Source organism: Nomia melanderi, chromosome 10 (genome assembly GCF_051020985.1).
Source record: "Nomia melanderi isolate GNS246 chromosome 10, iyNomMela1, whole genome shotgun sequence".
NCBI classification, from domain to species: domain Eukaryota; kingdom Metazoa; phylum Arthropoda; class Insecta; order Hymenoptera; family Halictidae; genus Nomia; species Nomia melanderi.
The window spans coordinates 9,421,787-9,445,846 of record NC_135008.1 but is presented as its reverse complement, the minus strand read 5'-3'; the positions used below and the strand labels follow the sequence as shown (position 1 = coordinate 9,445,846).

The 24,060-nt window shown below is 43.5% G+C and overlaps 1 protein-coding gene and 1 non-coding gene across 5 annotated transcripts in view; both read left to right on the top strand.

Annotated features, from left to right (window-relative positions):
• The window catches only part of LOC116429783 (uncharacterized), a 71,754-nt gene that overhangs the window by 5,555 nt on the left and 42,139 nt on the right, over positions 1-24,060 (top strand). For all 4 annotated transcript variants that reach the window (XR_012999591.1, XM_076371717.1, XM_076371718.1 and 1 more), the window contains exons 2-9: positions 16,174-16,384; positions 16,751-17,194; positions 17,519-18,845; positions 19,202-20,511; positions 20,654-21,528; positions 22,169-22,397; positions 23,225-23,324; positions 23,403-23,439. Coding sequence is in view for 3 of the 4 variants with exons in the window: in XM_076371717.1 (XP_076227832.1) it covers positions 16,174-16,384; positions 16,751-17,194; positions 17,519-18,845; positions 19,202-20,511; positions 20,654-21,528; positions 22,169-22,397; positions 23,225-23,324; positions 23,403-23,439 (4,533 nt within the window). In the remaining variant the exon portion in view is untranslated. The remainder of the gene's footprint in view (positions 1-16,173; positions 16,385-16,750; positions 17,195-17,518; positions 18,846-19,201; positions 20,512-20,653; positions 21,529-22,168; positions 22,398-23,224; positions 23,325-23,402; positions 23,440-24,060) is intronic.
• Positions 559-631, top strand: TRNAR-UCU (transfer RNA arginine (anticodon UCU)). The gene has a single exon. It is a non-coding gene; the product is annotated as a tRNA-Arg (tRNA).

Sequence of the window (24,060 nt, the reverse complement as noted above, 5' to 3'; positions counted from 1 at the left end):
ATCGATTTCACGAGGATGTACGATCCACGTAGAATAATAATAAAAGGTAGGTCAACTGTATTGATCGTGTATTTTCAGTTCAATCATTCTACTCGCGGCGAGGTTGTCAGCACAGGGTAGCTTTCTTATTTAAGGCTGACATTTGATCGCGGACGATGACTTCGGTGGAATTATTTTACGTAATAACGACAATTTCGTCCATCGCAGTATCTCTGTAGCGACGTAAGTAAACGATGCGAGGTACGTCGACGGTACGGATGATAAATTTAGCTGGGTGCAACGTGTTTGCGTTCCACTTCCTAGACACGAAATCGAACAAGTTGGTCTTTAAGGTCGTCCCGCGACGCCTCCCCGCGACGAAACTTCCGGCCAACTGATACGACCTGCCGAGAACTTCGCTTAAAATCCACGCGCACGACGAATATCCGAAATTCACTGTACTTTACTCGCGCCCGAAAAATTTGAGAAACAGTAAGAAAACCGTAAGAAGATAAAAGCTTCGAGATAAACAAAAAAATACCGCGGAAACTGCAAACATATTAACGAAAATCAGCAGACATCCCTTTGGCGCAGAGGATAGCGCGTTGGACTTCTAATCCAAAGGTCGTGGGTTCGATCCCCACAAGGGATGGTTTTGGACGTGTATTTTTTCAAATCTTTTCGCGCGACTTGAAAGAAAATCGAACAAAAAATCTATACCTTTCAATTCTTAAAACAGAAAATGAACAAACTTCTCCGTTTAAAATTCTCCGTTAATAAATGTTTACAACGTAACCAGCGACTACTACTCCGCCTTTCACTCGTCCCCATTGTACACGTAATCCGCCGAACATTAAATATTCATGATGCTCAAAAAGTGGAGGTCGACCCTCAAGGTACTAAAAAAAGGTTAAAGACTCCTCTTTAACTCGCGTTCGGGGTCTAGCGACGCGGGTGGAAAAGGGAGGAGTAAAAAACGCACGAAACATGTTTCCCGAAGGTGCTCTTCTCGTTCTGTCGAGGACCGAATAAATCTCGCGAATCTCCAGAGGGCGAGGGCGATCGAGAAAAAGAGAGACAGCGAACGGGGAAGGATGGGGGCGAGACTAATCGCGTCCCGTTAAAACGCGAAACCCCCGTAATATCCCCGTAAAGCCTCCGCGGTGCGCGGAAAATCGCTTAAAAATAGTGTGCCAGGAACGGTGCCACCCGTTTATTTCAGGGTATTCGAGTATCATCGTGGTCGGATAAAACTGGCGATTAAAATGCGGCGAAAAGGGAAGGGTTAGAAAGCTCTTCGGGTAGGGTGGAAAATCACGAGCGGCACGAGTAATATCGCTCGTTAATAACTTTCTTTGAAAAGGCAGCAGCCACGCGCTCGGGAGCTGGAACGGTTTGAACGCGATTATGCGTTCGGGGAAGGATCGGGGTGTGGATAACAGACACGTCAAAAGGGATGCACGAAGGGCGGAGCGGCCGTGGCGAGGCACGAGGGCCACCACCGTCAGCCGAGGACAGTGAAAAAGATTTAACGGCTCTTCTGAATATTTCACGACGAGTTGTTGCCGCGGCAAAACATTCGCGCGGGACGGTTTAATTGAGCGTACCCTTCTTACCCTCTCGACGCTCGCGCGGAGCCGAGCCTCGCTCCTCGGGGAACGTCGACTGGAAATGCATATGAGCGGCGACGCGCTCTACCGAACGTCTACGAACCGAAGAATTGCGTCATTTTCGGATACCGACTTCCTTCAACCGGTTAACTGTGGAATTCAGTTTTGAGAATCTCGCGTGGAGCGTTCGATCAAATCAGCCAGTGATGAGTACATACGTCGAACGATGGACGAATAGACCTGATATATATTAAAGTGAAGAAGTAAACAGAGATCAGGAAGAATGACATGTTTATATGAGAAATAAATAATTCGTCGGTGAAATAATTAGTAGCATTTTAGACTTTGAGGTGGTGGGTTAAGGGGGGTGTAACGGAAACTTATTTTCATTTAGACTCCGTGCAAACTCGTTCGACTTCAGATCGATATAACAAAAAATTCAACCCCCTGTGATACGCAATATTGACATTGCTAAATTTAGTTATACTATAATATCGTTTTGGAAACTGATTTGGAAACATCTAGAAAACACTAAAACTTTATTCACGCATGAGATAATGATAATATTAAATTATCGTAAAATATTCAAAATACGTTGGAACAAAATGGAAACTATCTCCAAGTAGAATCGCAAGGGTTCAAAGAACGATATAAACGCGATTCACAGCTTCAAACGACGAATAATAACTACGCAAATACGTTCCGCTATATTTCAACCCTTCTGTTATCTCGCCCAAAGAAGCCACCGTTTCAAGGAGCCGCGAACAAATTATGGACGCCGTGCATCAATTCGCGCCTAAAATATGAATAACTCGCCTAAAATTCGAGGCGCGGCTACCCCGTTAAACAGCTCGCGACAAATTGCGTATTAATGCTGGAACTACGGCGACGGGGATGGGAGTCAAGCGCGTGATAAAAGCAGCATCGTGATAATGCCCGGGCTTTTCATTGCGCCATGCTGCGACAATAAATTATGTTCGCCGAGAGGCTGGCCAGTATTTGGCCAGTGCTTTGTGAACGTGGCGAGCGTCGACGATGCATAACCGACTAACGAATCGAGCCACATCCACGTTTGACGGCTCGGCGCTGCCATCGGATACAGGTGTTTCCGATAGCGGCGCGTAACACCTATTTCCCCGCGTTCCTCTCCCGCCATCGTTTTCCAGTGGTTCACGCCGACGAGGACGAATTTACAGGAAACGAGTTATGCTTAGCACAGTCGAGGTGAAAATATTTCAATTGGACCCGAGGCGCGTTGGTCGTTTTCGCGGTGACGTTCCTTCCCGTTCGGAACGCTGTTATTTATTCGCCACCCCTTACACCCTGCTGTTTTCACGAAACATATTTAGCGGGGTACACGTGAAAAATGGGACGCGATGTTGCTGAAAAATAGCACGGCGCAGCGGTCCCTATTGTGTTGATGCGGACGCTTGAAAAAACGCTTGAACTCGTTTTTCCCTTTGATATCGCTGCTTTGTGGGAACTTGAAGATTGAATCGCGCTTTCGAGTTAAATGCGCGGCAATATAGCTACGTTAGTGAGGTTTTATTCTTTGGTATACGTCGATGATACGATAATTTCGCTTTTCCTTAAGTAAACGAGTCACTTGAACGAAGAATAAATTTCTTGAGAAGATCGCATTTGAATAACTCAATCACGGGATCGAGGGGAGGAGTTAAACGAGTAATATTTATTCTTCGATAGGTCGCATTCCGAATCGAGAAAACGTGTTTCTATCGCGCGGAGTCGCTTTAAATCTGTCCACCGAATTGTTTGAAAATACGCGGGGGCACACCGTTTTCCAGAAAATATCGTTTTCCCTTCGTCCCCGTTAGCCGGCCGTTTCTTTTCTACTCTCGAATCCCGCCGTCCCATTTCCACCTCTGTTACGCGTATAGTTTAAGAGGGAATATGCGCGTGGATACTCCAGAGGGAACATGGACCGTAGACCTCGCGGCTATATTTAAACGGACTGGTAGACATCGCCATGACTTTCTTTTTCTCCGACGGCGATGCCACAGTGAAGCATCTGGCTTTCGGTTTGGAAAAACTTCGGAACTATGACAGCTTGTGTCTTACGAGAGATCGCGGCCATCAGAAAAGTCTGCGGAAGGGAAATGTAATGCAATTTCCCTTCTGCTTCCGGTATACCACATCCGGCACCGGATTTGCTCGCGGTTGCGCCGAGTGTATATTTTTTTCGGAGACGTAATCATTTTCTTTCTTCTTTTATTTTCTGGATGCCAACGCGACTCGGAGAGATTTAAATGAAATAGATGTTTTGATACTGACTTTATGTTCTGACGTAAGAAAATGTTCAAACGTAAAAAATCACGCAATATATTTCAGCCAGTAGATTTAATAATTATGTATTAAATATTTTATAAATTCATAGTAGTAATTTTATAATTTTGTGACATGATTTTCCTTTTTATAAAGAATGATTATCAAATTGAAATAGCAGTACGAGAATTCTAATCCTTGGTGTCAATGATTCTTTTGTTCGTTGCGTCGGAATTGCAACGTTCAGGTTTCTTCGAGATAAAACGATTTGATCAGCCGGATAAAAATGAAGGCTGTTCGCGTGCGGGCAGCTGCCACGCGGTTCCCTCCGAATATGTGTATATCTATATCTGTATATATTATATATACACATATTTATAGATCTTACCAACAGCGCAGTCAAATGAACACTTCCATTATAAACTGAGGAAATTGAGACCGCGCGACGCCATTTCTTCTCCGACACCACCAACTCCAACAGTGCTGCGGAGTATGAACGGTGCATCATGAATGAGATCTTATTTATTATTTAACATCCATTTAAACTTTAAAATCGTCAATGTTCTCACTGATTTTATTACAATCTTCACCCAACCTAATTCTTTAACAAATAAAATTCCTGAAGCAAACAAATCTTTTTTTATTTAAGTAAGTCTCCTCTCCATTGCGAAATAAAATATTCCATTTGGTAATTAAAAATACAAAAGTTAAAAATTAATTAGACTAAAACATTGGTTGTACTACTTTCGAATAAATTGAATTCAAACGTAGTTAATCGTCGAAAGAGTTGTCTATTAAAAAGATGAATGAACACAGCAATAGCGTAAGTTGATAAGCAATTTTCAAAACAGTAATAGCTAAAGTTTCATGAAAACAGGCTCGAAACCAGACGGTCGGTCGAAAAGGGTGGCTTTGCAGCGATCAACAAAAAAAAAGGAAAGAAGAATAGTGAACAGTCCAAACAAATTTCGTTTCACCGAGCTATGGATTTTCCTACAAAAGAAAAACAACAAAAGCCGCTGCTGGCAAACGTGCCCTATCGATTATATTTTGTCCACAGGAAAGGGGTCGGGCAGGGGGAGGAGGTTAATATTCGACGAACTCGGTCGGCGAGCCTGTACACGAATTCGTCGCGCCGCGTTTTTGTGAAAATCGAATTGACGCTGCGCAACGGTACATACCGGGGCTGGTTCTAGTGAAACAGAGGTTTGAAAACCGTGACGGAAGAAGGGCAGCGTGCGAGGCATTCGAAACGTCGCTGTCTTGTTAGCGACGGCCAATATTTGCTGTCAGAAACGACAACAACGCGATTCGCAAACACAGCTGATCTCGCGGATCAATTGTCTGCATCGAAATCAATTTTGAGGTTCGGCCCGACTGCTGGATGGTTTATTGTCCATGAAACGATTAAAAGTGTAAACAACCCTTTGGATGTTTATGCAGAGATACCTGAGATTGACAACTAAACATTTGTACTTAACACTGTGCTTACGGAGATTCATTGCACAGTTTATTCTATTGTTCCTAGAGAAATCGGTGTTAATTTATTTAGATGTTGGTAATTCGAGGTTTGAAGATAGACGATTGTAAGAGATATTCGTGTAATTGCATCAATCAAAATCGAATATCTGCCAAATAATGCTTGTAAAATTCGATATGCGTAAAATTGTTGTGTTCTGTAAACCTAGAATTGAATCAAGGTTTTGCTGTATGAACCTGAGATTTTTAAGATTGCAATGCTTTTACGGTCGTTAAAGTAATTGCACAGGTTTCCTGAGATGTCAGAAGTCGTGTATTCTTTTCTAGTTGGTTGACGCATAATGTAGACAGGGCCAAAAGTGACACGGCGAAGTTTTCGAGAAATTGGCGAAGTAGCGAAAATCATTTCAGGTACATTGCTCTTGCTACAAAATACTGAAATTCAAGCCGACCATTTTCCAGCCGCTGACGTCTTGTTTTGATGGAACACGGCGCTGCAGCCCGGCACTGAGAAATTTGTGATGCACACAGGATCGTCTGTTGATCTTCCGCGGGAACGCCGCGCGGATGTTGATTTATAGCGGAGTGCAGAAGTTTTTCACGGGGAACGCCAAATTGCAGGAAATGTCTTTGTATTGAGCACGCTGATGAGTGATCCACGATTTTCCGAATGCGATAGAGTTTTAGTTCCAACTCTGTGTATTTTCAAGTCATCTTGCTGAGACTGAATTACATAAAATTAACTATTCGTATTAGGTTTCTAGAATTACTGGTACAATGAATGGTCACTTTTTCATAAAAATCATTCTGAAGATATCACTATTTTTGTTACATTTCAGAAATGTTCAAAATTTGATGAAGTCAAGTGTATTATAATAAGCCACATTCTGGTGTATATAAATTGTATAAAACTGTAACACTTTATGGATATGAATGGTGATAGGACATTTATTTCCCACCCAGCTAATAAAAACTCGACAAAAAACAATTCTAGAGAAACATTCATTCTGTTGTAAAAATTGTGACACACGGACACGAGCGGCTTTGTAAATATTACCAGTCAAATATTTAAAATTCATGGCCCATGGGAACGGCCGGACTGTGGACGTTTATATAAATTCATGTTTCCACAACCCCCCTTTAAATAGAATAGAGTCGTGTAAATATTAACTGTAGCAACTAAAACATTTTATGAAGGTGCAATAAAAATTTCATTGACGTGTTTGGTCCGTTATATTTAGCGCATTTACGTGTAAATGTATTATATAAAGCAGAAATGATCATTTTGATTAGTCCTAAAAATCCAACAATTAAATCTACATGATTTAGTACTCACAAAATTCGCGGTAGATAAATATGGTTTACCATAAAGTGGTTTTTACTCTATCTTTGAAGATTTTCATTGTGTGCATTAAGCTCTGAGACTTGAAGTTTTATTTGTCAGATCTCGTGGTCTCAATGGCGTCTGTGTTCTACTCAGCGAGCATATCACTAACATCTTAACCAGCGAATTGAAGATTATTTATGTCGTCACGCATAAACCTAGAATTTCCTCTATTAAGCATACTATGAAAGCAATTACTGCACAGATGAATTATGTTTCCTCTGACACACGAAATTATTGTCAATAGATCGTTCTCATAAATTATAACGAAAGTAAACATTTTAAATTTTATTATAATTATAAATTGAATCGTTCTTAATTGTTGATTGAATCATTCTTAAAAGCATCGTAACTTAACTTCGACTCATTCATTAATAAATGGTACTGACAGGAAGGGAAATATTCGAACGCAATGTGCAGAGCGATTCGAGGTTAAGTGTTACGTAAAACAACGGAATTACCTTCCGGATGAAGTAATTGAAAAGACGAAGATGCTTGTACACGGTTATAACGTTTTAAAAATACAATGGCGATAATAACTGTTGATTCATTGCGTTTTATAAATATCGACGCCGGTAACGTAGAGTGATGTAGAACTATCGAGGTCAGTTCGAGTGGCTTCAACTTGACTCGAGGGATTTATGGTCATGGATTCGTTCCTGCTTGATAACATCTACAGAGCAAGATGGCAGAAGGTCCTCGATCAAACTCATTCTGGGTACTCCTCTAAATTGAAATACTCATTTCACTTGTTTGTCCCACCGATCGCTTTATCGAACCGGGTCATATTAATAACTAAGCAAAGAGTCGTTGACACTTCCATTCGCGTCGAAACAATTTACAACTCGTTGCTCTATCACAACAGAATTACGTTTATAGAATAATCAATTTTGAATCAAACAAAACAAAAACAAACATACACATATGGTAACTAAAACTGAAAAGTAAATTAAAATTTCGAAAATAAAACAAGCTTCGAGTTCCATTTGTCTCCAATTTCATTCTATATATTATTTACTCCATCATTCTCTTGCGTCATTTGATTCCTCCCTAAAATAATCAATTTCTAATTGAACAAAGACAAAACAATACATACGCTAATTAAAATGATTAAACTAAAGAAGCTAAACCAAGTTACAAATTTCTCTTATTCACTATTTACTTATATGTTATTCACCCTCTTATTCTCCTCCGTCATTTTCCTGCTCCGCCTAGATTTTCCACGCGATACCTTACTTCTTTCATTTCCTTCCACCTCCTCTTTTTTTCATCCAGACTACCCTTACGTGAGACTTCGCGTTGCGTCGGAGAATTTTCGCCCTAGGGAGGTAGATTGCCAACTATCTTTTCGTCTCTGGAGTGGTCTTCCAAGTGGACAGGTCTCCGATGGCTTCCTCGTGCCGCCGCGATACGCAGCACTTGCAAATTGGCCGTTCCCGGCACACGTTCCTACCAGAATTTTCTACTCCGTCCTTGACTTACGATTGCGTGTGAAATAATAACGAGGCTGGACGCAACAGGAGCAACACAGTGAACAACAGGAGTAAAGACATTAGGAATAATAAATGAATCTCCTAGAAGTAAACTCCGGAGAGGCTAACAGCGGAAATATCGCAGGACGTTAAATGTTACGAGGTGCAAAGTTGAAAACGTCGCGAGATGAAGTAGAGACAGGAACTTCCGCCGCGCCTCTGTGCCGGATAAATGATTCAGGAACGAGGACGCTGGGCGGAAACATTGAACAGTATTAAATATTAGAATACGCGAAGTAGAAAACGTCATAAGACCCGGTTGAAGTAATTTCTTGTTCAGCTTGATCTATTATTCAGGGTCAAGGGGAGTTGGAATAAAAAAACTAGAGCGTGAAGTACCGCCGGATGTCTTCTTCTCTCCTGCGTTTTCTCGTGTAATTTCAACCTTACGTGCTGGCGAAGGTGAAAATAAATTGGGAGACAATTTTTTCTGATTTGGAGGGCGACTACCTTTACAGAAAATTAAAAATTTAATTGGGATTTGAAGTAACTAAATAAGGAATGTTCCAGTGATATGAAATTAAAAAGATGCTATGAATGTCGAAAAATTCATTTATTTGTAACCTGATGTAGTGAATTTATCGATTCGTCGCTGCATCGAGAGGACTATCGTTCCCGATACGTACCGGATCCGCCGACTTCGACGGCAACTTCCGGCTACTTATAGGGCACCGGAAGTTTTCCAATTACGCGGCGAAGCCGTTGCTGTTTCTCCGTCCGAGCGTTTAGTTCTTGACATTCTCTCGTCGCCACTTTCGCGGCGTAGAAGCTTTTCATTGGAAGACTTCGGCACTTGAATCCCGAGTAACTTCATTAAATGTCTTTGACTTTAACGATTTGCCATGCGGCTTCCGGCTGAAATTAATTGGTTGCCACAGAGACATACAAATGATAATAATGCGTTTGTTTCGGTACTCTTGTTGGATGAAATGTCAACTGCCGTGTCCGTCAAAATGACTGGTTTCAGTTTTCTTATTTTGAAAATATTGATATTTTCAAAGTATTTTATAACCGAAATGATTTTGAAAATAGTCCCACTTAAACATTAAAATAAAAATCTGAAGAAATCGGGAAAAGTATGTTATTGCAATTTTTATAAACATTATATATCAGCCCCAATAAATGCTCGGTAGTTTTAGCGTTAATTGTTAATGTTAGCATTATTGACTTAAGTAATACAATAATTGTTCCTCACTTGATATAAAATTCATGAATAAACCTTGATTTTGTCGTAACTCATAACTACGTTGTTGAATCTTCGTAAGTTTCACTGGACGGTTCGATCGTACGAGCAGTGAATCACAGATAAAAGTAAAGGTTGCGCAATAGCACGAGCATCCAGCAAATCAGGAAGTGAAATCAACGGCATACATAGTTGTTGCCAAAAATTCGTTTAGCACACGTCGTTGGAGATTCACTTTCGACATACAGGAATCGAAATACAGGAAAAGTTGGCCGGTGACCAACACGTGAAACATGAAATAACAGTTGTTGGAAATGGATCGTCGAACCTACCCAATCGACAGTTCCTAAGATAAACACGAACATTATTATTCCTACTCGATATTATTTATTCTAGAGGTTTCTTCAATTAAGAAGAGAAAGAAGCATCATACCGACTTTACACGGTGAATCTAATTACATCCATATTATTGTTTCCACCACAATAGAAGGAAACTTCTATTACAAAAGTAGTATTGCAACAACAACCTCATATCATAAATTATAAAATTACATATTCAAATGTTCTTTCATTTCTTTCCTATTATTTCTCTTCTTTAGGATCAATGAAATAAAGTCGCATTCGTTTTACGCATGGAAATCAAGAAGCTCGTGCTCGTTCGAATCCATTAGAACCAAGAAAGCAGTTCCGTCGACGGGATCTGAATTAAAAATGAAGGGAAACGCGCGTATTTTCTTTGAGTGAATAACATCGCGGGAAAATTAAATTTCCTGCCTTCCGAATCCCATTTCCGCGGTGTTCCGCGCGTCGTAAAGGGAGGCATTACTTTCGACGTATTAATCCGCGTGGCCGGAAGCTCGTTGGAATTGCCGGTAGAAATAATTTCCGCGCAGACAGCGCGAAATTCCTAGATCCACTGGCTGAAGCTATCTTTCATTGAATATACGAGGGAATTTCACGTTCGTTCTTTTCGGCTCGAAGCGAGTCCCTGCGCGGATGAAGCGGGGGTAACCGAATCGCGTCTCCAAAGGGAAAAGTTACGGTTCGTTACCTTTAATGAAACCTCAGAAGACCGGTGCTCAAAAGGGGAACATCGTAAAAGACATTGTCCCCTATTTCCATATTCAATGAATCCGACTATTCTCATACGTCGCGTTGTATCGTGATCACACAATCCCTTCTGCGGTCAGAGTGTACATACGTGAGCAACCTTTGCGTCCATTTACAACTTCGCTGTTTCAGTTCGACAGATTATTTATTCATTGGAAATATTTACATTCGGACTAGTAACATCTCTAATTCTGCTTAAGGTTTGCATTTTATTCAAATAGTAAAGTAACAATGGAATGTTTGATGTATTTTAATATAGCGAAATGTTTAATATATTTGAAGTTAGCGAAATATTTAATATATCTTTCACTTTAACGTGTTTAATATATTTTAATCACGAAGCAGAGTTTACGGATAATTCTCTTGGATAATCTTCGCGCGTAGTCGTTGATCAAAATGAATTTTCACTCAAATTCAGGGAACACTATGTATTACATGAAGCACTTTGATCGCTAATTTGTACATAATTTTAAAGTTCGAGCCCTCGAGGAAAGTTTTAACGTTAAAAAGCTGTCTTTCCCTCCGGCGTCTCTCTGTTCCCCAAGTAATCTTCCATTCAATAGCCGCCATATTTTCTGGAAAGAAAGCGGCGCGACGCTTTTCGCACTTGTTCCCGTGGTAATATTTCATTGAATTCAACTTTATGATGGAATATATAATGCAATTCTAGAGGATGAAGTAAAGTTGGCGTCGGTTGATGAATTACGTTTAAGCTGGTCGACTGAGAATGACGGATACAAGGTACCGTGTGTTCCACCAACGAACAGAGAATAAATATAAAAGGTAGACTAATGCCAAGCAACCTGACGCTCCGCTGTGGAAGACAGCGTGCCTGTCGAGGATACGAGATAGATTAAACTTATAGAGGGTGTACGAAGTTGAGTGATCGAATTACATTACGGTTTACGCGAGGAAATGAATGAATAGAATAAATATAAATGTGATTAAAGCATAAAACGTTATAAGTCTTCCAATTTCAATTTGATTCTCTCACTGAAAATATTTGCAGTTATTAAATAGTTTTCAATAAAAATGCAAGATTAAAAATAGAACGAATTCTATATTCAATATGATAAACAGAGTGAAAAAAATCCTATTATATACGTCATCCTATAATTTCTAGTTTAAGCAACGTATGCACAAAGATTGATGGTTTGATTTTGTCGCACCTTATATATCCCGGGTGCACGAACTTCCAAGACGTACTAATAACAGTTTCACGTATGAAGTTCTCACGAGCGGTGTAATATTAAATTTGCAAATGCGTTTTTAAGTTGTTTCCTTCCAATTTCCATAAATCTTCAATCCCATCTGCAATCAAATCTTAATGCGTCAGGTCGTTTAATGCAACACATCTTTTCGCGATTGTATTGGTTTCTGCCAAGCGTTTGACTATCGTTTAAAACGATCTGTTATAAAACCAGCGAGTATTAACATCATTTCGTTACCCGAATGCCGGTGCTGCTCTTTCATTCCGCGTAGCTCGTGACAACTGGTGGCACATCGTAAATTATAATAATGCGACGAGTCGACGGAGGTTAAATCAGACTGACACTCTTCAATTAGTCGGCTTCCCCTTGAGCTCGTATCATGGCGCATCGGGCGCCCACATCCTCATCAGCGACGTTAAGATCGCACGCATCTCGTATACAAATACCCTTACTCCCTAGTTCATGTTTAAATACTTAATTTCGCGAGACGATTCCTTCCCTTATACAGGTTGTCTGAATTCTTCACTATAAATCACAGTCCTCTATACGAGAATCTGAAATAAAACACAAACATTAAGAAAAAATAAATTATTTATTGTAAACAATCAACGAAAGACTATAAATCTTTTTTAAACAATATCCGATGAGTAAATGTTAAGAGCGTGGAAGTAATTCTTTTCATTTTACTTTAAATTATGCGTTTCTAATAGTGATTGATAATTTTTTGTTTCAATGTGCTTCGAATCGTAGGATTCCGTGATTGAAGGTGGAAAATCCAAATATTAAACAAATTTCCAGAATCGGAGAGTATCAGGGAAGTTTTTCCCTCTCTGACGAACGTTTCTTGCTCGCAGTTCTCCGCTTTACTTCGCGATCATCCAGTAAACCACTGTAAAGCCGATAATGGACGTCGTAACAGGTTCCCGTTCGACTTCTTGGCAAACCTTTGCCTTCTGAATTTAGCCAAAGACCGCCGGGGCTGCCTGCCAAGATGTTTATGGTGACTTCTTGAACTAATATCGAAGCTCGAGATCAAGGGATGAACCGGGAAGTATTTTAATGCAGCTAATGAACCGGGAGCATCGATGCCGAGCCGAAACCTAAATTTACTAAACTGAAGTAATAAAAAGATTAATGGGATTGTTACAATATCGTAGCAAATTATTCCTTGCAATTTAAAATACGTTTCATATTGGAAATAAAATATATAAATGTTTCACGCGAGTGAAATTTAAAGATAATTAACGAAATTGTACTTGGAAATGATACACGAATATAAAATATAATAACTGTAAAAGCCTAACAGAACAATTCACTCCAACAGATCTATCAAACGTTAATACAGTCCTAATTCTGTCGCTAATTCTAGAACAGTCGAGTGTTCAGTAAATACGCAACGCGAGCCCTAGACAAATATGAATCAGGCTATGTGAATAGAGAGATTCTGTCCTAGAGTGAAAACGATTTATCACCCTGTCGTTAGTAGCAACAAGCGACGGGGCTTCCAGAAATCAGGAATAACACGGAATTACAAACTACCGAAAGGCGTGCGGTAAGCTGCCATTTCCATTCGCGTGACTTTATACGAAGTGCTCTATGCATCTTTCCTGGATCCGATAAAATTGAATAAGACCAGAGAACGATCGATCGGAAATGACTATTTGAAGAGACAGGCGCATTGAAACGTGGCTCTTGAAAATAAAATGATCGGCGAATGCTGGAAATGGCGACGGAGGACAAAAGGGCGAGCAAAAGGTATCACGATAATTGTCAAAAAAAAAAAAAGAAACGGCGAATCGATATGAATAGCTCTCGTGACTGCGAACGATGGGAAAGGAGTGAAACAGTCGACTCAGTATCAATTTATCAAAGATCAATGAACAATCAATCGATACTTAACCGGCGACGACTAATTTGTGAGCGCGCCTGTTCTTTCCTGCGAGGAACCGCAAGGGAGGGGCCTCCCATCCTCCATTTAGCTGCCGTTTCTCAATATTTTGTCGTCACGCCGAAAAGCTTTCCATTGAGCTCGTCGAATTGAAAGCTGCTCGACCGGGAAATCTTTCGATATTGCTTTATCGTCCATAAAAATGGCTGTTTACAGCCTCGCCACCTCACCCACACCACCCCCGCTTCATCGATAGATAAATCGTCCGACAGCCGCCGCGAGCCAGTTATTCCTCATGCGAGCTTTCTCGTTGATCGCGACTATTGTTTCGACGATACCTGTTTATTTCTGTCTTTCGAATAATTGAATCGCGTGTTTCGATCTTCCGTCCGTACCGGGATTTTAGTCTCGCGCGTTATATTCGATCTCGGGAACGGCAGTAACTTTGACGATCGATCTGAGATGCGATTATCTTTGATTAATTGTTGTATAGCAACTAGAAGCTTTCAAAACAATGAAATGCAATAATAAAAAGCAGTTATCGTACAGAATGAATACATTGTTACCTTTTTACTAATGGAATTTACTTAATTTGCGTCGTGTAAAGATTTAAACTTGTATTGGTTTCACGGTAAGACCTCAAAATAAGTTTTCATAAGATAACAAACATTGTTTCTACATTTTCAATGTAAATCGAAAAGAGGTTTTGACCCTAAGGGATCGTTTTTTCAAAACACCTTGGCCTCGAATGGGTTGAGAATGGTAAATTCACCAAGGAAATCCTTGATGCGTGATCATGGCTCTCGCTCGCGTATAAGAAATCGAGGGCGCGATACGTTGCCATTGAGCAGCCACGTTTTCGCGTGTGAAAAGACTCGAGGCGCGATAATGGGCCAGATATAAACCGGTCGAAAGGACTTATCGTTTCCGCCTCCCCCCACTCTTTTTTTGGTATTTCCGTTGAAAGGAATCGCTTTAACGGTCTTAAGGAGCGTCCCTCTCGTAATTCCATTATCACCCCGAATGGCATTAGCATAATAACGAAGGGCACTTTTTAAAAGTTTGAGCACGAAGGACCCACCGTTCCGTGCTAGATCTCGCCTTAACGCGATCGCACAAGATGCTGAAGCTTTAGGATGTAATTGAATTTAAATTGAAATTATGCTTGGTTGGCCGGTATCGCCTGAAGTCTTCTTGAATCGGAGTAAATAAACCGACGGATAAGGAGGTTAGGGTAATGAATTGAGAATGAGAACCTGTGCACGATCGGTTTCAGAAAGAAATGATTTTGAGTGAAAATTTTTGCTTCTAAAGTGATTGTTAGTTCAACGTCAATATGGATGCAATTATACTTGAAGTTTTATTTATTAAATCTTGAAATTTCAAATAACAACAAAATATCTTTACAGAAAATAATTGGTAACTGTCAAAGATGTGATAGACTGATAAATTTATTCTCATTAATGGTCTTATGTCGATTTCAAGCTTTCTAATCTGTGTAGTGAAGATTATGAGTCCATAGAATTTCGAATTATCTTTTAAAAAATTTTTTTGTATTAGTAGCTGGGATCTGGAACGGAAGTGAAATAATTGAATAGTCTGAGAAAAGGAATGGTTTTATTTGCTTCACCCAGTATGCAAGAGAAACAGGAAGGTTATTACTCCCGGCGAGGTCGTGCCGTCTATTTCGAGCTTAGGGCAATCCGCCAAACTTATGTTAATTGTGCGAATTATCATTTCTGGGCCTCAGCTATGCGCAGATGATGCGTCTCGCTCTCATCCGGGTTTCACGAAAGTATCTTTCTCGCTCTGTGTGTCCTTCCCTTCCAATTATTTCTACCAGCATGACTAAAAAACCGTGGTAATTTAAGTGTCAGTGCCATCGATCAAAATTAAACTCAGGTTACCCTGTAATCTTAATGAAATACAACCATTCTCTTCAACAACGTAACTAAACTGTTCACGATTACATCTGGTATTCTTGTAATTAATTTTTCTTCTTTTCAAGATTTTCTTCTTTATCGTTATCCCTTCAATTCGAATCAAATGCTCGCATATTTTTCAAATAAATCAACTCAATCTTTCCGTGCGTAATTCTATTCCAATTTACCGTTCCGTGTCTTTCTTCATCGTAACGTCACCGGTCTTCGAGTTCGATCCGGGACAACTAAAGTTCACAGCGAGATTCTATCGCGGTTAATAAATATTCCGGTCCCTGGGACGGCAACGCATAAATCTTTCGCGGGGGGAGGGAAACAGGGAACTCGTACGTGTTCCACAATGGCCGATCTCGATTGGTAATTTCACTCCGGGGTCCGATACGAAGTTCACCCGGGTCCGATTGTTTTGCCGGCTCGCGGAACAACGATCGAGTGAAGGACATTTCCGGCACACTGGCCTCCTCGGCGTGGATCAACTTCGACTGATCGACGTCCTAGAGTAACGGTGTGCCGGATAAATGTTCCCGGACCGCGAGAATCGGTAACTGATCCACGTCGATCCATGGTTTCGCAGGGTGATGGCGGTGCTTACCGATCCAGAACCGGCATCGCTTCCAGTACTTTTGGCAGAACGGCGGGAAGCGGCTTGCCGAGCTGCAGAACCAGCTACTCCTCCATCGGTTCTGGTTCCAGCCGCGTGCCAGCCAAGGAAAGAGTCTCCGGTTTCGGGAACGCGTTCCTGAAGAAGGAGAAGACAGACGATAAACCTACTTTCAAGTATTCCGGTCAGTTGTTTCTTATATTCCATTATTTCGCATGATTTCGAACTTACCGACTCTAATTTCCACTCTGTGATATTGAAGGTTAAGTAAGAAAATCGAAGCTTTTGCAACTGTAATACGAAAATTATTTTCTAATGTCAAGATGAGTTTTCCTTAGTTATTAATTTTTTCGAATGACGAGTTTCTAAATAAAAAATTTAAATGCTAGTTTTCAAATGAATACTTTCCGCTATTAGTTTCATTTTCTTCTAGTATTCATTTTACATGTAATTTCGCTTCTGAAGCAATTACGAGTACCATGCGGACACACATGTGTCTCTTAAAATTCTGGGAAGACAGGAATCTTACTGACAAGGCATCACTTTTCAGGTACCAAAGAAGCCGATAAAAGCCGGCTGCACGCCGGCAGGTCATCGACGGAGGACGTAAGAGCGAAAAGTCCATTATCGAGCAGCAGATCCTCCCTGTTCGAGAAGTACTCGTACCCAGCTGCGAAAACTTCAGACAGGCCGGCCTCCGTCTTGGACAGATATAACCGGGCCACTTCACGCGAGAAAAGCAGAGAGCCTGACGGAGTATCCCGATACGGATCCAGCACGTATCCCGGATCAGGCCTGGCGAGGAGCTATGGGAACGAATGTAGAATCGAGAAGAAAGAGCGGAGCGATCATCCGCCGGTCTCGTATCGAGGATTACGCTCGAACTCCGGGAGGAGTTCTCGCGAGCCCAGCCCGGAAGTCAGCGTCGGGAAGTCGAACTCCTTCAGGGTGTACTCGAGGGCGTCTTCTTACAGCCGATCCGGTGCAAATTCTAGTAAGAAAGATTGCTCCTCCCGAGATTAATCTTTTGAGAACGAATGTCATATTGGCGATCACGAACTTTGTTAAACAAAGTGGTTTAATTATTCGAATAATAAAAACTATAGTTTTCTTATTTTCCAATATTTAAAAGTTTGATGTACAATTTAGCTTCTTATAGGAAATGTTTCTTATACTTTAAGAAATCGCTCGCAAAGGGTTTCAAATATATTCTTTGTTTTAAGGAACCTATATCAATTATGTAATATTGTAAATTTTATAATATCAAGTAAACAATGATTACTAAAGAGTCTAATTAATGTAACTTTATCATTTCCAGGTGCTTCCGAGTCGAGCTCGGCGCCTATCTCGAGATTCGGCTCGACAGCTAGTTCCCGGTTCCTCTCGTCGAGAAGCAGCAACGACCGAGTTCCCTCAGCCATAAGCTACTCCGGATCGGACAGGTTCCGAACTTCAGGCAGTAAGCCTATGCCGGCGAACTCGAAGAACGAGGACAACGTGAGGGCCAGTTCAGACAAAGATTCCAGTCAAGAGCCATTTGCCAAGGGCGACGGTCTAGAGGCGGACAGTAGACTTCAGGACAATGATACCTTGACGTTAACCATGGTTACCAGAGGGACGTCGCCGAGTCCGCCTGCGTCGTCGTCCTACGTGAGAAGCAGAAGGGCGGACATAGGTATCTCTCATCAGAAAGAAGTAACGCGCGCCAGACGAAAAAGCGAAACTAAGGACCAAGAGGTTCAATGCGAGAGGACCGAGGACAGCTCAAGATTCTCGCGGTTCGGTGCTGGCGGTAGGATCTCCGAGTCGCCGTGGTCGTCGTATCTCGACAAATTTTCTTCGTCGAATTCCAGCGCGGGTCCGGTGTACGGCAGAGGCTTCAACGGTGGCGCGGCGAATGCCCGGATGAACAGCTTCGCGTTTAGCAGGCCGAACGATAACGGGATCGCATCCAGGAACGATTCCGCGGCAAAAGTGTCGCCGGCGTCTAGTCAAGAAATCCAAGCCGGCAGGAGCCAAAATGAGCAGACCGGCAAAGTTTTCGGTGGTCTGGGATTCCCGAGAGCCGGCGCGGACTCCACGCTCGTGAAAGTCGATCCCCCGAAGACGGGCGCCGCGCAGAGGGAAGAGAACGCGAGCAAGGATCAAACGAACGCCAAACTGCAAAGCGGGGATTCCCGACCCGCCGGCAAGTCGGACGCGAGAAACGATCGGTTTTCCAATTCGAAGGCGTTCAACAATGACCCGTTGACCGTGCTAAAGAGGGAGGGCTCGCCGAAGCAGTCGGCCATTGTCGCGAAGTCGTCAGACTCCCGGGAAAGTATTTCCAGGAGCGAAGAAACGCACAGCAGCAGAGAAAGTTCTGCATCGAAGAGCGAAGGCAATCAAAGGAGACCGTCTATACCGAGATTGGGTCGCGGTCCGATGAAGAACGAGGCGAAGATCACGAAGTCCTCGTCCGGTTCGTCGACGAAGTCCGACGGGCTACGGGAGAGGAGGGGCTCGACACCTAAATCCGACGCCGCCGCATTCTCCAGGTCGGAGGAGTCTTCAAGAATAGTTGAGGGATATTGCCAGGAACAAAGTGAAGATATTGCCTCCTCGAAGCGCGACAGTACTTCGGCCGGGAAGGATTCGCTTCAGAGGTAGACGTTCTATGCGTTTGAGAAATAATAAAGACTTGTCGAGCGCAATTAAGTTCAATGCCGTTAGACAAATGCGGATGCAATTATACCTGGCTCTCTAACACTGGAGGAGAGAATAGCGACGATGGAAGATACTGTTCAGTTGTAATTTTCTTACATCAATCATGTAAAGTCAGATTATTATAATCGAGTCTATTTTAGTTTCATTAATATATTGCGAGAATTGTATGCCTAGGACAAATCGATGAGATTAGAATAGGAAGTAGGTACCGAAATATGATAATGACGAGATCTTTTCCTTGCGTCGTGATTTAATTTCCCTTATAAAATTGTAACTTTTAATGTCTTTTTCGCAGCGCATCTCCCTTAAGCCGATCTGCGACGCCTCAGTCACGCGGCGGCACTCCGAGAAATCTTCCTCGTCAGATGACGCGTACGGACTCGTCAGACGGGTCCGCTGTAAATGTGCCAATTGGCAGATCGAAATCGTCGTCAGCCAGTTCGATGACGAGTCAAGGCTCAAAAATAAAGGCGACACCGTCGCCATCGCCGAGCAAATCATCGAGCGGTTCGACCGCATCCTCAGTGAATCTGAGACAGGGCGGTTCACCGGATGCTCGTGGCAAACCACCTGTGCCGAAGACCGACGTGACGGCGTCGACCGCGTCAAAGTGCCTCGTGCCGGTGAAGTACGTGAACAAGGATTTCCGGAAGTCCACCTTGAACATGGAGAACGGGGATCCTTCGCAGTCGAAGCTGACCAGGAAGAAGAAGAACCAACGCAGTATGTCCGTCAGCTCTCAAGATTCGCAGTCCGAACCGAACTCCGAACCGCTTAATCAGGCTATACCCTCGGAATCCTCGAGCTCTCTGAAGACCAGCCAGTCGAGGTTACGGATGCCTTCCAGCGCGTCGAAAACGACAACGAGCAAGAGCAGCTCGAGCAGCTCGTTGAGACCCGAAAAATTCAGGGGCGGATCGAAATCACCGTCCGGGACAAGAGAGAAAGAGGACGGAAGCTCTAGTTCCAGCGGCAACACCGAGTCCAACTCGTCAAATTCGACGAGCAGCGAAGAGGACGACGAGAAGCAAGAGAAACCTGGCTCAAGACGCCGGAGAAGACGCGCGTCCAAGTCGCCTTTCCGCGAGAAGAGAGGCAAGATTAGCGCCGGGTCGTCCAGAACGAGCGTCGTCGCGTCGTCCGCCGACGAAATGTCCCTGACCATGGACAAACCACCCCGACCACCGTCCAGTCCGAGGTCCAGAAGCGATCGATCTGGAAAAACGGAAGAGGCAAAGTCATTTCTGATGAGGGCTCTCGCGCCAGTGACGAACCTTTTTAAGAACAAGCAGCAGGATTCCGGCGAATCCGGGAAATCCGGGAGCTGGCTGGACTCCAACGAAGAGAACTCGGACGTCAGGAGGTCGGAGAACGGCACGGCGTCGTTGTCGAAGAGCCCTTCGAAGAGTGGTAGTTTCACGAACTCCGAAAGAGGCGACGACAGAAGGCAGAGTCGGGGGAAAATCAGACGCGACCATTCCGGAGAACAGCCATGGTGGATGGATCCGAACTCCGACAACGTTCCTGAGGGTGTTGAAACCATAAGCGTGTGTAACGACGACATTAGCCAAGAGACGACCGTCAGTTGTACCTTACCTGACGATGGTGAGCGATCAGTTTAATTCTCGTTATAAAAAATGTCGTGTTTGCATTGTTCAAATCGTACTCTCTCAAATTGTTCATACTTAGCTGCATAAAGAGGTTGAACAATGTGCTAACAAGTACTTTCGAAATACTATGATTCCAGGTAAATTTAAATACAGAGTGTGGCGGGAAGATTCCGGAGAACAAGCCTGGTGGTTGGACTCGAACGACAGCGTAGCTTCAGAGGAAACACAGAGGAAACACTCTTCAGCGACCTCGAGGCAGGAATCGGGAGAGAAAGCTTGGTGGTTGGATTCCAACGACAGCACTCGGTCGGATGACACAAAGAAACAGTGTTCCTCCATAACATCGAGACACGACTCCGGTGACAGGTCTCGATGGATGGATGGGAACGACAGTGTACTGTCGGAAGAGCCGAAGAGATCATCGAGCGCAGCGGTGTGGAGGCAAGAATCGGGGGAGAGGGCGTGGTGGTTAGACGCGAACGATAATGTTTCATCGGAGGAACCGAAAAAACAATCTTCCTCGGCGTCTTCGATCTCGAGGAGGGGGTCCAACCGGTGCAGCACCCGGTCCAGCGACAGAAGGAATCGCATCAAGCACCAGCAATCCGGTGAACGGGCCTGGTGGATGAGCGACGATCCCGAGAACGTGCCCGAGGGAGTTGAAGTGATTCCTGTGGCAACGACCGCAACTAGCAGTCCGCGTGTCAGCCACAGCGACGAAGTCGACAGCAGTCAGACTTACGGGAGGAACATGCATAAAATCAGTCATATCGAGTCCGGCGAGAAAGCGTGGTGGATGGACAGCTCGTCGAATGTTCCTGAAGGCGTCGTCAAGATCCCAGTGGAAACCTCGAACAGCACTTCGGACTCATCCGAGTCGTTCGAGAGAATCGATATTGGCGTTCACCCTGAACCTGAGATATACGCGAGGAGAAGCCTCTCGAGATTCCCTATCGAGTTTCCGCCTCCGCCGCCCGACGAGCCACTCGGGGATCGCGCCAGTCCCGAAGGGGTAATGCGATCATATACCGTGCATTATTCATTTAACGGCCCCTAACTGACGAGCCGATGCTCCCAGCCGATAATACGCAACGCGATCAATCTTTAAGCTAGCGTGCCCTCGCGCCGCGGTGAGAAAACAAAGTTGATGGCGGGATTAAGTCCCCTGCTTCTTGATTAAGGGATTGAGCGGTGGCTCTAAGAGGTCGCCGGGAATTCGTGAACCCTGATCGTGCCCGCTATCTGATCGAAGGTTCACCTAACGTTCCCTTATCGATCGACCGAAAGAACGCTTGGACTATCTTAGAAAGTAACAGCTACGAATTATGAAGAATGATTTTCGTTTTGCGGTTGGGTAACAATGGTCGTGTATACTGTTGACTAGTTCTTGCGTTCTCGTTTCTGACTTGTAACGTTTTTAAATGGGGACTAGGCGCATTAGTCGAATAGGAGCACTGCTTTTTTTTACAGTTTTTATTCTTTAATGAAAATTTCATTAGACTATAACGGTGTCGGAAAATCAGAGCTATTATATCGACGTGTCGATAATCACTAACAAGTGAGATCACTCAACAGCGGCCGCTAATGTTCAGTTCCTTCTCATTTCAGCAAATTGATATCTTCTGGCTACAAGGGTGACGTCTTTATTCCAGGTAGAGAACCCGCCGGACCCGCCGGACAATTACGGTGGCCGAAACTCTCCTTACGACAACGTGCAGCCGACACCACGAAGATCGTCACCAAGGAAACGGCCGTCCACGTTACCGCTGTTCATCGGCGAGCACACTAACATCGACGATCTGCTGGGCGACACAGCCGCCCTATGTCCTAGCCCGGTCGTGTCCCTTATCCGCAAACGCGAACGCGAACGCATCGAGGAGGGTGAGTCCGAAACGAGTTTAATGTGATTTGCGAATCGGCCGTCGCGCGGGCTTGTAGTTACAACCGCGCGCTCGTCGAATTACCGGCTGAATCAAATACGGTCGGGCTATCGGGGACGGGGAGCAGTTTCGGGCCACGACCCTGTTAACGAGAGGACAGTGTCCCTTTGAGGGGAATCAATGGGATCCTTCCTTTTGGGAATTGCGGTATGCTCGATGGATGGGTGTTGAATCGTGGGCACGCACGCCGCTCTGAAAGGGGGAGCTGACGGGATTAGAGCCGCAGTTCGTACCGAACAGATTTTGGTGATTGCAATTCCCCTCTCGATGAAAGGGAATTTGGGTCACCGGCCGCGCAGGAACAACGAACCATAACTGCGGGTGGCGCGTAATCGCCGCTCACGTCTCGATGAACTTTGAATTAAATTAAGCTTAATGGCCTGCCAGAACATCTGGAGCTCATCGGCCGTACTAACCCTCGCAAGAATTTATCGGTTGTACCTCGGTTCTATGCCCAACGGATTTTCTAGAAATTTGAATTTATGAACGTTGAGTGTTATTAACGATTTATTGCGAAACTTTGTTATTCCATCTAGGAATAACTAGGAATAACCTCTTTGTTATTCCATCTTAGGTTCATTGAACGTAGTTAAAGTATTTATTTTTCTTTTGTTGCATAGTATGTACACGTTAGTTTGAATGGAGACTGTACTATCTGATAGTCTTTCGTAGATCAAGTTGAAGGTATAGATGTTGCAATCGTTTCATTTCGCGGGAGACCATTATTTTCTTCTTTTAAGAGTAATATCTGCATCGTTGTTTTTACAGATTCCTCGGAGGAAAGTTCAGAATGCGAAGAAATCGACGCCACCCAAGTAATCATTCACGACAGCACACCACAGACGCCGGTGATACAACGGCGGCATCGGTATGTTTCGTATCGATAATCAAACGCGAATCCCTAAACCGGGTCGATGCGTGATCATAATGCAAAAATTTTCTCCAGGGACAATGAGAGACCACAGCCCGATGGCTACATTCCGGTGAGTTTGTTTAATCATTTGTCATTATGTCTAATGCCGTAGACATCGTTCCAATCTACACTTTCACATTACATTTACCGCTGTTTCACGAAGCGTTCCTTCTCTCAGGATATTTAAGATTGACAATAACGCGTGACACGCGCGAAGCTTTATCATTCCGTTCGAAAGCCTATGGTGGACGAGCAGATGAAAGCTGTACACGTGACAAAGCGCGTATTTTTTCCAGCTGCGCGACTCTTCGCGTTCATTATTTGCGTGCGATTCTTTTCATGATCAGTAGCCGGCGGGGGAAGGCGTGTAGGTGACCGTGGATAGGACGACGCGTACTCGAAAAAAACAGAGGAAAAAGGAGAGCTAGACGAACAAAGACAAGAGGAGGGTAGACGACATTACGAGTGGTGGTGCGCGCGACATTATTGTTTCTCATAAGGGATGTGCCCAAGAGACCCTCCTTTGGCTCCAGACTCCCTTTTCCTTTTTCCCGTTTTGCACGCAAAGTGCTACCAACAGAGGGGTCTTCTAGAGTCATTCCCCCACACCGTCGCGTCTTCTTTCACTCGCCTCGGAATGCACCGAATTTTTAATAACGCAGAGGGAGTTCTTTGAATATTTCCAAGTTCC